The following is a 13,027-nucleotide window of genomic DNA, read 5'->3' as shown; positions in this document are numbered from 1 at the left end:
GAGAACCTACTCCCACAACTTCTGACTTCCACATACATGCCAGCGGCAAGCACAAATGTGAGCCTGGTACAAACACACCCGAATGAATGAATGAATGAATGAATGAATGAATGAATGAATGAGTGTAATGAATGAATGAATGAATGAGTGTAATGAATGAATGAACGAGTGGAATGAAAATTAAATACCAAAAAAGACAAAGAGGTAAAGATTACAAAAGGCTACAGTAGGCAGACTCTGTGCATAGCAACTTACTCAGCAGCTGGTGGAGAGGGAGGCTGCATCAGGGGTCCAGATAGACTGAGCCACGCATGCGTCAGCACTCTCTTAGCTTCCACAGCCTGTCAACATGTTTCCTCTCTTCCAGTTTTGGAAATAAGAAGCCTAGAAACAAAATATCAGCAGGCTCGTTCTTCTGAGGGCTTCAAAGGAGGATTCTTCCCGGCCAATGTTTGACAATCTAGGCTTGTGCTGCACTAAGTTGTCTTTATCTCTGCTCTGTTACCAAATGGCCTTTTATCCGTGTGCATGCTTTCTGTAGCGAGGACACCAGCTATCTGATTTTGATTGTACCTTCATCTGCCCAAATCTTTTTTAAAAATATTTATTATGGGGGCTGGGGATTTAGCTCAGTGGTAGAGCGCTTACCTAGGAAGCGCAAGGCCCTGGGTTCGGTCCCCAGCTCCGAAAAAAAGAACCCAAAAAAAAATATTTATTATGTATTATTATATATTATATATTATCATATGTAATTATAGATATATATCTATATATATTATATATATATTACACTATAGCTATATATATATTACACTGTAGCTGCCTTCAGATACACCAGAAGAAGGCATCAGATCCCATTACAGATGGTTGTGAGCCACCATGTGGTTGCTGGGATTTGAACTCAGGACCTCCGGAAGAGCAGTCAGTGCTTTTAACCACTGAGCCATCTCTCCGGCCCATCTGGCCACAGATTAATTAATGGTATCCATAAAGATTATTTTGGTTTTTTTGGTCCTTGTTGTATCACTCTGGTCTGGAACTCACATCCGGGCTGGCCTCAAATTCGTAACCCTTCTCCCGATTCAGCCTCTGGATCGTTGGGATTACAAATGATCCTCGTTCCAAATCAGGTCACATGCTGAGTGAGGTTTCAGGTTGGTTGTCAGGGTGCCTGTCATTCAGCTCATCACACGCATGTGCACTGTGCTACCCTTGGAGGCAGGGAGGTGCCTCGGGTGCACTGCTGTGGTAACAGGAGGCTCAGTGGGCATACACAGAGAAGTCTCTGGAAGAGAGCACACAAATGGTAGGACTGTGGCAGGGAGCAGAGGGAGGTAATTTCAAGCTGTGTTCTCTCCAGTGCACCTTAGGACTGAGGCTTGGCGCCCACAGGCCTCCTCACCCAGAGCCTGGGAAAGGGCACACAGCCGCTTGGGTTCAATGCTCACCACCTCGACTTCTGCTGAGGGCCAATGAGACCTGCAGATCATTGACCCTGGGGACAAGTGCTTCTGAAAGTTTGGAAACAACCCTCCTCCCCAGGCTGGGTTCCACATTAAGGGTTAAGGAAATCCACTGTCCCTCGGGGAGACTTGGGCCTTTCCTATCTTTTGCCTGTCTTACAGATTCTCATGAGTAGTCCGGTAAAAGGAGGTAAGTTCCCATTTCTTGGCTTTGTGTTGTTGTTGTTGTTGTTGTTATTGTTGTTTGTTGTATTGAGACAGGGTCTCATGTAGCCCAGGGTGCTCTCATACTGGCTATGTATTAGAGATGGCCTTGAGCTGCTGGTCCTCTTGTCTCTACCTCCCAAGTGCTGGATCATGGGCACGCACCACAGCTGGTGCATGCATGGCTGGAGATGGAACCCATAGCTTTGCACATGCTAGGCAAGCACTCCACCAACTGGTTTCTCTGTATCTGTGACCCCCCCTCCCCCTCCCCCTCTGTGCCTGTTTGGGCTAGTAGAGCCACAGCTCTCCCCCTTGGCTCCTTGTTCACTGTGCTCGGCAGTGCCAAATGCTGGGCTGAGTTTTTCATCTTCGTGTGCCAACCCCCTGGGCACACAAGAGAGGCTCTGCTCAAAGACGCACGTAAAGTAATAGGCTGCTCAGAGTGAAATGGAAACTTCATGAGCTGTTTAAGAAGTATCTGCTAGCAAAAGTGGGGGTAGGGCCGGAGACTGCATGTGACCTGGGCAGGATAAAGCTGTGGTAAGGAGAGGAGAGAGTGAGGAGGCTGGAGATCTTTCCCATCCTCTTGGCCTGGGGACAACAATCACATCCCCTCAGAGCCACCAGCCCAGAGACAGGAGAAGAGCCACCCTAATCCTCTCCAACAGGCTTTTTTTTTTTTTTACTAGAATCTTTTTTTTTTTTTTTTGGAGCTGGGGACCGAACCCAGGGCCTTGCGCTTACTAGGTAAGCGCGCTCTACCACTGAGCTAAATCCCCAACCCTTCCAGCAGGCTTTTGATCATTAGTTGCTTGACTGATGCTCTGGCTTAGGGGCCTGGAATTCGGGGAGGCAGAATCTGGAGATGTGAGCCCAAAGAGGTTAATCAGTTCCGTGGCTTGCCAATGTGACAGAGCCCGGGAGAGCGCCAGGCCAGAGGATGGGCAAGGGCGTGTCGTCCCTACAGCATCCATGGAAGAGTGAGACGTGAACCCAAAGTCAACAAGTGTAAAGCCAACCCCTGCATGCTGGGGTGGGGAGGACACACAGACAACAGGAAACAAAGCTGCACTGTTCACCAAGAATTCCATTTCTCCATTGTTCCCCTCCGGGAACATTCTGGAAAGGGTGGAAAACTGACTGGCTCAGTCCAAGTCCCCCGGGTCTGATCTGCTGTGTTGGGTGACTCAAAAAGAAATGGGGAGAGGTGGTGGGGGCGGAGGGAAGGGGACAGGGCAGGAGGACATGGGGAGAGAGGGATGCCAGGCAAGTACAGTACCTAAAAAGTTCTAGGCTCACCAAGACGAGGTGCATGGTGAGTGTAGGACCCTTTGAGCAGGCTGATGGAGGAGAGCAGGGGCGAGCAGGAACTGTGTGGACAGGAGTTGACAGCCTTGCATGGTGATAGGAAAGTGCATGTGTGCAAGTGTGTATGTATGTGCATGCATGCATGCATGTGTTCGTGCAGTATGTGTATGTATGTTTGTATGTGTACATGTGTGCCTGTGGGTGCCTGAGTGAATGTGTGTGTGTGTGTGTGTCCTTACAGGTGATCGTGATTTCTTTGTGGTGGGGGAGGGGAGGGCATTCCTGTACCCAGTGAAGCAGGTGCCAAGGGCTGAAGCAGAGTGGGGGCCTGACTCCCAGAAGTCCTGGCTACATGAGAAGTCGTCTGTCCCTGTGGGAATGAAAGCCTTTTTGGGTCTTTTTGAAAACCAAAACACCCCCTCAGGGGCTGGGGGAAGGGTCTACTTATATGTGTGTCCTTTTGAATTTTTAAAAATCTTTTTGCATGCACGTATTTATTGTGTATATGTGCATATGCACATGAGCCACGGCATATGTGTGCAGGTCAGAGGACAACTTGCAGGAGTCAGTTCTCTCCTTCTGTCATGTAGCTCCTGGAAATTGAACTCAGGTCATCAGACTTAGCAATAAGCTCCTTTACCTGCTCCTTATCTTGCCAGCCTCCTTTAAAAACACTTTTTTTTCTTTTTTTCTTCTTCTTTTTTCTTTTTTTCGGAGCTGGGGACCGAACCCAGGGCCTTGCGCTCGCTAGGCAAGTGCTCTTCCGCTGAGCTAAATCCCCAACCCCAACTTTTTTTTTTGAGTCAATGACCTATGTAGTTCAGGCTGGCCTCGAATCTATTATATAGTTGAAGCTGTTTTTTTTTAAAGATTAATTTATTTATTTTATATATAAGTACACTGTCTTCAGACACACCAGAAAAGCGAATCGGATCCCATTACAGATGGTTGTGAGTCACCATGTGGTTGCTGGGATTTGAACTCAGGACCTCTGAAAGAGCAGTTGGTGCTCTTAACCACTGAGCCATCTCTCCAGCCCCTGCAGCTGGTTTTTAATGCTTGTTCCTCCTGGCTCCATCTCCCAAGTAGTAGGGTCACAGGCATGCACTACCATATCCACCTCTCTCAGAAACTTTTATGGGAGTAATAAAATAAACATAACATAAAGTTTACCACTTTGACCATTTTAAGTGAACGATTAGTCACATCAGTGCATGCAGGGTGTGTAATCATCTGACTATGTTCATCTCTGAACCAAACCTCTACCCATTAAATAGCTCTCCATTCTCCACCCACTCCGTCACTCAGCCCTGGGTAACCTTTGCTCCACCTCTCTCTCTCTCCCAGGTCCTTCAAATCCTATGCAGTTAACAAAAGAAAACAAAAGGGGGTCTTCTGGTCTCTGAGGGTCCTGCACACAGGGATGCTCAGACCTACCCGCAGGCAAAACACCCATACTTACAGAATAAAAAGAAAGTCTAAAAACATTATTTAAAGCCCCAAATATAGAAGTACGGTGGCCATAAAACAAGGTGCAACAACTGGAATAGCACATTCAATCCCAAATATGTATTTTATAATCAAGATAAGGAGACAGTAGGGAGAGGAGGGAATGGGAGGGATGGGATAAAAAGATAAGGGATATATCAATCATATCAATCATTGCCAAACTTTCCTCGGGCCTGGGACACCCCCAGGCTCACCCCCACCCCATCTGCAAACTACAGTTAACCTCCTCTCTATTGCTGTAGACAAGTTCCAATTTTCTAGTTTAAAATTAATACTATATACAGGGTGTTCTTTCTTTTGAGGTTTCTTTCTCTCTGATGTTGTATTTTTGTGTTTTTTTTGAGCAAGATTTCTGCATAACCTTGGCTGTCCTGGTCACTCTGTAGACCAGGCTGCCCTTGAACTCTGGAACTAAAAATGTGTGTCCCCACTGTCTGAAGGATCTGGTTCTATCAATGCATGTAATTTATCTGAGATTCATCTGTCTTACTATACACATTAATAATCGACTCTTTATTACCAAGTAGTATTCCATTATTTGTATATATCTTTTTATTTAACCCATTTATCTCCTGATGGTCAGTGCAGTTGTTTCTGGCTGTTTTTACTAGACTATTTAAATATAGTAATTTTTGTATTTTATTTTATGAATCTGAATGTTTTGCCTGCATATATGTCTGCGAGCCATATGCATGCAATGTTTGCCAGGGCCAAATGAAGGTATTTGAACTGAAGTTGCAGACGATTGAGAGCTACGATGTAGGTTCTAGGGACTGAACCTGGGGCTTCACAAATGCACCATGGACTCCTAATTGCTGGGCTGACTCTCAAGCCCTGCGGGTGTATGGGGATTGGGGAGTGCATGCCACAAGGGGACCACTCTGAGGGTTTGGTTCTCTCCTTCCACTAAATGGATCTCAGGGGTGAAACTCAGGTTGGCAGGATTAGAGGTGGTCGTCCTTACACACTGGACTGTTTCACCAGCTCCCCGGTGTGTCTTTTTTATTAAAAAAAAAAAAAGACAAAGTCTAATGTAACTCAGGCTGGTCTCAAACACGATGTGTAGCTAAGAGAGACATTAATCTGATCCACCTGTCTCCACACTCCAGGTGCTGGGCTTAAAGCCTGTGCCACCCTGCCTAGCTTAAACGCATGCCTTAGGGTTTTCTATATAACTAACAGGGCTGTCTAGAAACTGGGGCAGTCATCTTCCCCCTTTACAGTGTTTGTGTTCCTCTACAGTGGTTTTGTCTGCCTGCCTTATTATGTTTTATTTTTATTGTCCTGGACAAGGCTGAGCAGAAGTGTCGAGTGCAGGCACACACGTCTTGTCCCAGAGGAAAAACCCCTTTCAGTCTGGCTGCTGTCACAGGTGGAGGAAGGGTTCCCTCTCAGTTCTAGTTTGCTGAGGGCTTTAACCAGGAAAGGGTTGCTGGGCTGTGTCAAGGTCATTTTCTGCCTCTGCTGAAATGACAATAGAGTTTCCCCTTTTCAGTTCGTGAGCATGGCTGATTTTAAAACTGCTAAAGTAGTGTTGTGTGCCTAGGGTGCCATGGTAGTGAGACACTGGGCTTTGGGAGCCAGGAGCCTCCAGCTGGGTTTGCTTCCTCATAAGACAGGGCTTGGGGTCGGGAGATACCTTGTCCATAAAGTGTTTCACTATGCAATTGTGAGGATCTGAATTAGATCCCTCAGAACTGTTATTATTATTATTATTTTATTAAGCTAGAGTGGTGGTGCACTCTTGTCCATATGTTATCCTAGCACTGCAGCCTGGGGTTGGGACAGGGACAGGCAGACCCTGGGGCTCACTGGCCAGCCTGGTTGACAAGCTTAAGACCAGTAAGAGACGGTGTCTCAAAAATAAGATAGATGCACCAGGTGTGGTGCCGCACGCCTTTAATCCCAGCGCTTGGGAGGCAGAGGCAGGTGGAGAATTGTGAGTTCGAGGCCAGCCTGGTCTAGGTGGATGGTGTACCTGAGGCTTTGTCTTCTGGGCCCCACATGCACCTGTCTACACACACACACACACACACACACACACACACACACACACACACACACACACGACCTTCTCACATCCACATAGACATACACAGACATGTACTTGCACACACACACCACACACATGCACACAGACAGACAGGGAGGGCCTGGGCACTGGAGGCATTTCTTCTGCTCTGGTTTCAATTTGCAGTAGGGTTGCTTAGCCTGGTGACTCCCAGGTGATGCTCCCCGTGAGGCTAATGTGAGCCCTGTGGCTCTCTCAGGAAGAGAGGCTCAAGGAGGCTTTGACTGGAACCCAGGAGTCCCTAGGCAGTGTGAGTGGTCTCCCCCAAATGAGCATTTTCCCCATGAACACTACCATCCATCCACATTAGGGATGGCAGCTAAAAGGGGAAGTTGACTACGGAGGATTTCATCACACAGAGGATTGTGGGTCAGGGTATCCTTGCTACCCAGGGCCTGTGTCATATTCCTCCAGCTGCGGGGGGTGGCGGGGAGTATCTTCTCACTGCTATTTGACTTGGCTGGGCTTCTCCATTAGCCCTGACGTCCAATCTATTCCCTCAGATTTTATTGTTTGGGGGGTCAGAGTCCCCTCTGCCCAGCTAGGAGACACAGTAATGAGACAGAACCAGGCTCTGTCCCCCAGCAGCAGTTCTCACCAGGAGATGCACAGCACTGAGTGGACCTGAGGTAATGTCAATGTGCCCATTGCTGAAGATGCCACCGTGTAAGTGGCTTTGGGGCTTGTGTGGTATGCCCCAAGGAAGCTTCTCTAGGAAAGCTTGAATGGGCAAGGCTAAGACTGCTGGAAAACATTCCCCACAGAATATTCGAGACCAATGGTTCTCAGCTTTTCTAATGCTGCAACCCTTTAATGTTGCAGTGACCCCCAACCATAAACTTATTTTCATTGCTACTCCACAACTGTAATTTTGCTACTGTTATGATAGGCAGAATGTCTGATATACGACCTCTGTGAAAGGATCATTTGACCCCACACACAAGGGGGTTGTGGCCCACAGGTTGAGAACCTCTGTTCTAGACAAGAGGAAGAGCAGAGGAAGAGTTGGTTAATAGAGACAGTGGATGGTGCTGGGGAACAAGGCTGGGAGGGGAGACAGAAAGGCCTGGCCAGGACAGGGTTTTCAGAGACTGGTAAGAGCTAGTGGATTCCAAGAATCTTCTAGAGGTGAAAAAGGTACTTTGTAGCCTCCCAGTCTCACCTTTGCAATTTTTAAGTTACATTTTCTGTGTGTGTGTGTGTGTGTGTGTGTGTGTGTGTGTGTGTGTGTGTGTGTGTGTTCAGGGGCACACATGTGTGCCATGGTACATATGTGGAGCTCTGAGGACAAGTTGGGAGAGTCTCTTCTCTCCTCCCACCCTGTGAGTCCCAGATAAAAACTCAGGCTGTCAGGCTTAGTGGTAAGTGCTTTTGTCTGATAAGCCATCTCGCTGCTGGCCTAGGCTTGTGGGTTTGGAGGCCAATTATGTAGGAAGAGACTTGGACCAGAAGGAAGAGTTGGCATCCACCAAATCGTCTCTATTTGCCAAGTCCAGTATCCACAGCTTTGAGGAGGGCTGGGTGACAGAACAGCAGGTCTCTGTTCTCCTGTGAGGCTCTCCGCTCTACACCCTGGGGGTCAGGTTCACTGTGTCTCCAGGTGGGAAGGCTTTATGGAATGACTTGTTTACTTAATATTTTTGCTTGATTTTGTGACAAGGTTTCATGTAGTTTAGGTAGGCCTCAGACCCATTGCGTTTTAACTTCAGATCTTCCTGGGGCCTCTCGAGTGCTGGAATTCTGAGCTGCCCATGTGCGGTGCCTTTTGGAACTCAGTTCCTCTCTTTTGCCTTGTTGAGGCAAGGTCTCCTCTTATTTCTGCTCTGTTCTGAGTAGTCTAGGATGGCTGGGCCAGGGACTGGCTGGTTCCCACCTCTCACGGGAGGAGCATCAGGATTAGAGGATTAGAGGACAAGGATGTGCTACTTGTCTGGCTTTTTGAGGGTTCTGGGGTTTAACTGAGGTCTCTAGGCTTACCATGGCAAGTCCACCCATCTTGTCAGCTTTCAGTAGCCTTTTTGTTAGAGTTATGAAGTAAATTGACAAAACAATTCATCCAGTATAAATCTGGGGGTCTTCAGGGTCTTGAGCCATCGGCGAGAAGGCGTCTCAGCTTTTCCACACCAGCTCCCCTCTGACTCTGCCGCCCATAGTCTCAGGCACACGCTTGCTGCCTTCCTCAAAGTCCCACAGCAGGTCCTGTCAGAGTGCGCATCCAGAAAAGAAGGTGACTTGGCTACAGAATACGTTTTGTCCAAAGCACATTAATACACACATAGGCACACATGCACATGCACACATGCATGCACACGGCTCACTAATGAACATGCCAATGTGGACTGGGAAAAGCCCAGGAGGCTCCAACCCTACACAAAGAACTATAGACAATTGGGGAAAGCTGGGAACAGAAGAGGCTTCCTTTCTTCTCAGCGAAGAGCACACCGATTTGCTGTCCAGTGCCAAATGGTCAGCCTCGAAAACACACACAGGTAGCATTGTATGGTCTGAGAAGGTTATATTCCGTGATATGTCTGTATATTCATACATACATGCAATAGCGATCAGTGGGAGAAAAAGAGGCTGTGAGTCTGAAGGAGAACAGGGAGGGGTATAAGATAGGGTTTGAGGGGCTGGGGACTTAGCTCAGTGGTAGAGCGCTTGCCTAGGAAGCGCAAGGCCCTGGGTTCGGTCCCCAGCTCCGGAAAAAAGAACCAAAAAAAAAAAAAAAAGATAGGGTTTGAAGGGAGGAAAGAGAAGAAAGAAATATTGCAACTGTATTTCAAAAAGCAAACAAAAAAACAGCCAACAGCTTGGTCAAGTGCACTGTCGCGTGCCTGTAGTTCCAGGTCCTTAGGAATCTGGGGCAGGAGGATCACCTGAATGTAAGAGTTTCTGGTTAGCCTGGGCTATAGAGTGAGACCCCCTCTCAAAGGCCACCAAGAAACAAAGAAAAAGTACAGCCTCGTACTGCCTGGTTTTTGTGTGTCAACTTGGCACAAACTAGAGTTACCACAGAGAAAGGAGCCTCCTGTGAGGAAATGCCTCATTTTATGAGACCCAGTTGTAAGGCACTTTCTCAACTAGTGATCAAAGATAGGAGGGCCCATGGTGGGTGGTGCCATCCCTGGATCCCTGGGCTGGTAGTTCTGGGTTCTGTAAGAAAGCAAGCTGAGCAAGCCAGGGGAAGCAAGCCAGTAAGCAGCACCCCTCCATGGTCTCTGTATCGGCTCCTGTCTCCAAGTTCCTGTGCTGTGTGAGTTCCTGTCCTGACTTCCTTTGGTGATGAACAGCAATGTAGAAGTGTAAGCTGAATAATCCCTTTCCTTTCCAGTTTGCTTCTTGGTCATGATGTTTGTGCAGGAATAGAAACCCTGACTAAGACAAACTGGTACCAGCATAGTGGGGTACTCCTGTGACAACCTGACCTTGTTTTAGTGGGGACTATGGAAGGACTGTGGAACTTTGAACTAGAAGAGCCTTTGGGTGTTAAGAGCTCTGTGGGATGTTCTGTAGGAGCTTGGAAGATAATGTTGAGAACAGTGCAGAAGATGGAGGCCTGGCTTGGGAAATTTCAGAGGGAAGATTAAAGACTTATCAGGACCATTGTTGTTTTGATTATGAAGATTCTGTGGTTTTGGCTAGCTGGGGCTGAAGAAACAGCTGTGGTTAACAAGATACCAGAGCTACTAAAGTGAAACCTTTGTGTGGCTGGGACTATTGATGCGGTCAACTGGAGCTAAGCAGTTAGCAGTGGTTAAGAAGAGAGAACCAAGCGGCTTAGAGACTTGGCTTTGTGTACTGACTCAGATAAGTTTATATCTGGGCTGGAGACAGGGCCAGTGAGTATCCTAAAAGATGGCAGCCACTCCATACAGCCTGCTGTTGTCACTGCCTAAGTAGCCTTGGGTAAGTTGCTGGCCTTTGTCCCCAAGCTTAGCTTTTTTTACTTGTTAAATAGAGTTCAAAGTCCTGGACACATGCATACACGTGCGCGCGCGCGCACACACACACAGACTAAGCTGCCAAGGCTGACCTTGAAGTTGTGATTTTCCTGACTCTGTCCCTTGATTAACTGGAATTACGGGCACTCGGCACTTGCTCCGTGTCTCAGGGGCCTCTTTGAGCACACTGAAGGGTTTCTTCTTGTCTCAAGTTTATTTGTAAAAACAGCATAGGACACTGGTCATCTGCAGATAGTGTGTAGGTGGTTGTGTCCCAGCAGTCCATCTGTCTTCACACTGGCAGGAGCCTTTTCTATGGGGCCTTCACAGGGGCCTGGGCACCCTTGGGAGCCTGGGCTGGAGCTGAAGCTTGGGCCTTAGCTGAGGTTGTGGCCTCTGCCTTGGTTTGAACCTTAGGTTTTGGTTGGCAGAGCCTACAACCCTTGGCCGTGTAGCTTTGAATCCACTTCCGAAGCTTGGGGTGAGTGATGAAAGCCAGACGGCTGAGTTTGCGGCTGGGGCCCTTTGGCATCTTGGGCTTGACGGCCTGAGGCTTCCCGAGGGCCTTGATGGCCACTGTGCGTGCACTTACTGCCTTTGCGCTGTTGGCCTGCATTCTCTTCAGCCCTTTCTTATCGTGCTTCTTGGCAAAGCACATGTTCCTCAGGAACTTGGGGTCAACCCCCTGAAGAGATTCGTATCTTTGTGACCAGGGTTTCTTGATGCCATTTCTGTGCCATTTGTGGGACTGGTTGTGTGTGGTGTGGTTCTTGGACTTGGCCATGTCTGCACGGTCAGCTGCGACTCCTTCAGCGCTTGGGACCCAGAAGAGAAAAAAGCCACAATGAAGTTTTTTTAAGAGGCAGATATCAGCCCTAACATCCAGCATAGCCAAAGCTTGACTACTGCATCTGCTGGACGTAAAGTGAGGGTTGTGTTGCTGTTGTTTTGGTTTTTTGAAATTTGAGGTTTGGAACTATCTCCTTTTGTGTGTGTGTGTGTGTGTGTGTGTGTAGGTTACCCTGCGGGAGTCGGTTCTCTCCTCTTACCATGTGGTCCTAGGTCCGTCTTCACCTCATTATTCTCAGCAGTAGGTGCCTTTACCCCTTTATTGCTAGCTGTTGTTGATTTTCACGCGCATATCCACATGTGTGCACACGAGTATGTGAAGGTCCCCTTGTCTCTTAGAGGCTGGAAGAGGTGAATGCTTCTGTCACTTTCAACCCGTTCTTTGAAGCAGGGTCCCTAACTGAATTTGGGCCTTGAGTTTTGTATGAGAAGCAAGCAAGACCCAGCAGTCTTCACGTCTTGGCTGTCTTCACGTCTTGGCTCTCTCCACTTGGAGCTGGGGTTGCAGGCATGCAGCAGAGCAAGTTTGGTGTCCCTTTCCCATGGGCCCCTGCACCTGCCTAAGAGGAAACAAAGGTTTACCAGAGGCTTCACATCCCCACTCTTCCTAACTTGCTATGTCTTTCAGGAACATTATCTGTGTAAGCTGTGTCTAGTGGGTGTTAGTGAACTCTTACAGGCAATAAAACTGCTAGGGAGTGTTTAGTGTTACCCGATGACAGATTGTTTTAATGACAAATGAGGAAGGGAACCAGGTAGGTATTGTGGATCCTGGCCCAGGCTTAGGAACTCACGAACTTGTCTCTTGTCCTAGTTAATATTTTGTTTAGGTGATATATTCATGTGGTTTAAACCACACAACCAAGAACAATGGTGGGAAGTTCTCTTCCCATAAACATCCCATAACCACTCAGTCCCTGCCCTTGCCAGGTAGCAGTTTCAGAGTATTGTTTCTGACGAGCCCACGAGATAACTGAGGACTCCTGTCCTCTATTGGTCCCTTAACACTTCGCTCCCCCAAACTTCTGGACTGGTAATGCATGCATTTCTCAGTTTGCTTTGGGATGCTGACAAAAAGTCTATTAGATGACAGGATTGTTTTCTGGCAAAAGGCCCATCACATTGTGGGAGAGATGGCTGGGTAGTGAAGACCATGTTCTGCTCTTCCAGAGAACCTGAGTGTGGATTTCAGAACCCACACCCAGCAGCTCACAAGCACTTTTAACTCCAGCTCCAGGAGAATTTGACTCTCTCTTCTGGCCTCCATGGGGCCAGATTCACATTCACAGACACATACACAGATATATAATTAAAAAAAAGAAAACAAGGGGTCCGGAGAGATGGCTCTGAGGGGAAGAGCACAGAATGCTTTGCAGGACGACCTGAGTGTGGTCCCCAGCACATCCATTCATCCAGCTCCAAGGGATCAAAAGTCATTGGCCTCTGTATACACATAGTTATAACTAATAAAAATAAATTTAAAAAATGAATCTCTGCATCTCTTCTCTGTGCAGATGCCCTTTCTTTCTCTTCACCCCCCACCCCTTATGGCTACTCCCTTGGCCTCAATTCTCGGGGCCTGTGAACAGTGAACTCAGCTAAGAGCAGCTTCCCAATAAACCTGCCTTTAGTATAATGCAAGGAAAAAAGAGAAGGAAATAGACATCTTAGGAAACTGT

The 13,027-nt window shown here is 47.7% G+C and overlaps 2 protein-coding genes across 5 annotated transcripts in view; one reads left to right on the top strand and one right to left on the bottom strand.

Annotated features, from left to right (window-relative positions):
- The window catches only part of Il34 (interleukin 34), a 66,209-nt gene that overhangs the window by 15,651 nt on the left and 37,531 nt on the right, over positions 1-13,027 (top strand). The window lies entirely within an intron of this gene.
- On the bottom strand, positions 10,695-11,371 carry Rpl29l3 (ribosomal protein L29 like 3). The gene has a single exon (XM_039098242.2). It carries the CDS (start codon positions 11,281-11,283, stop codon positions 10,813-10,815), a length of 471 nt encoding a protein of 156 aa, XP_038954170.1. The 5' UTR covers positions 11,284-11,371; the 3' UTR covers positions 10,695-10,812.

The sequence above is a fragment of the Rattus norvegicus genome, chromosome 19 (genome assembly GCF_036323735.1).
Source record: "Rattus norvegicus strain BN/NHsdMcwi chromosome 19, GRCr8, whole genome shotgun sequence".
Lineage (NCBI taxonomy): Eukaryota > Metazoa > Chordata > Mammalia > Rodentia > Muridae > Rattus > Rattus norvegicus.
Note: the sequence above shows the minus strand (reverse complement) of the source record. Positions and strands in the feature narration are given on the sequence as shown.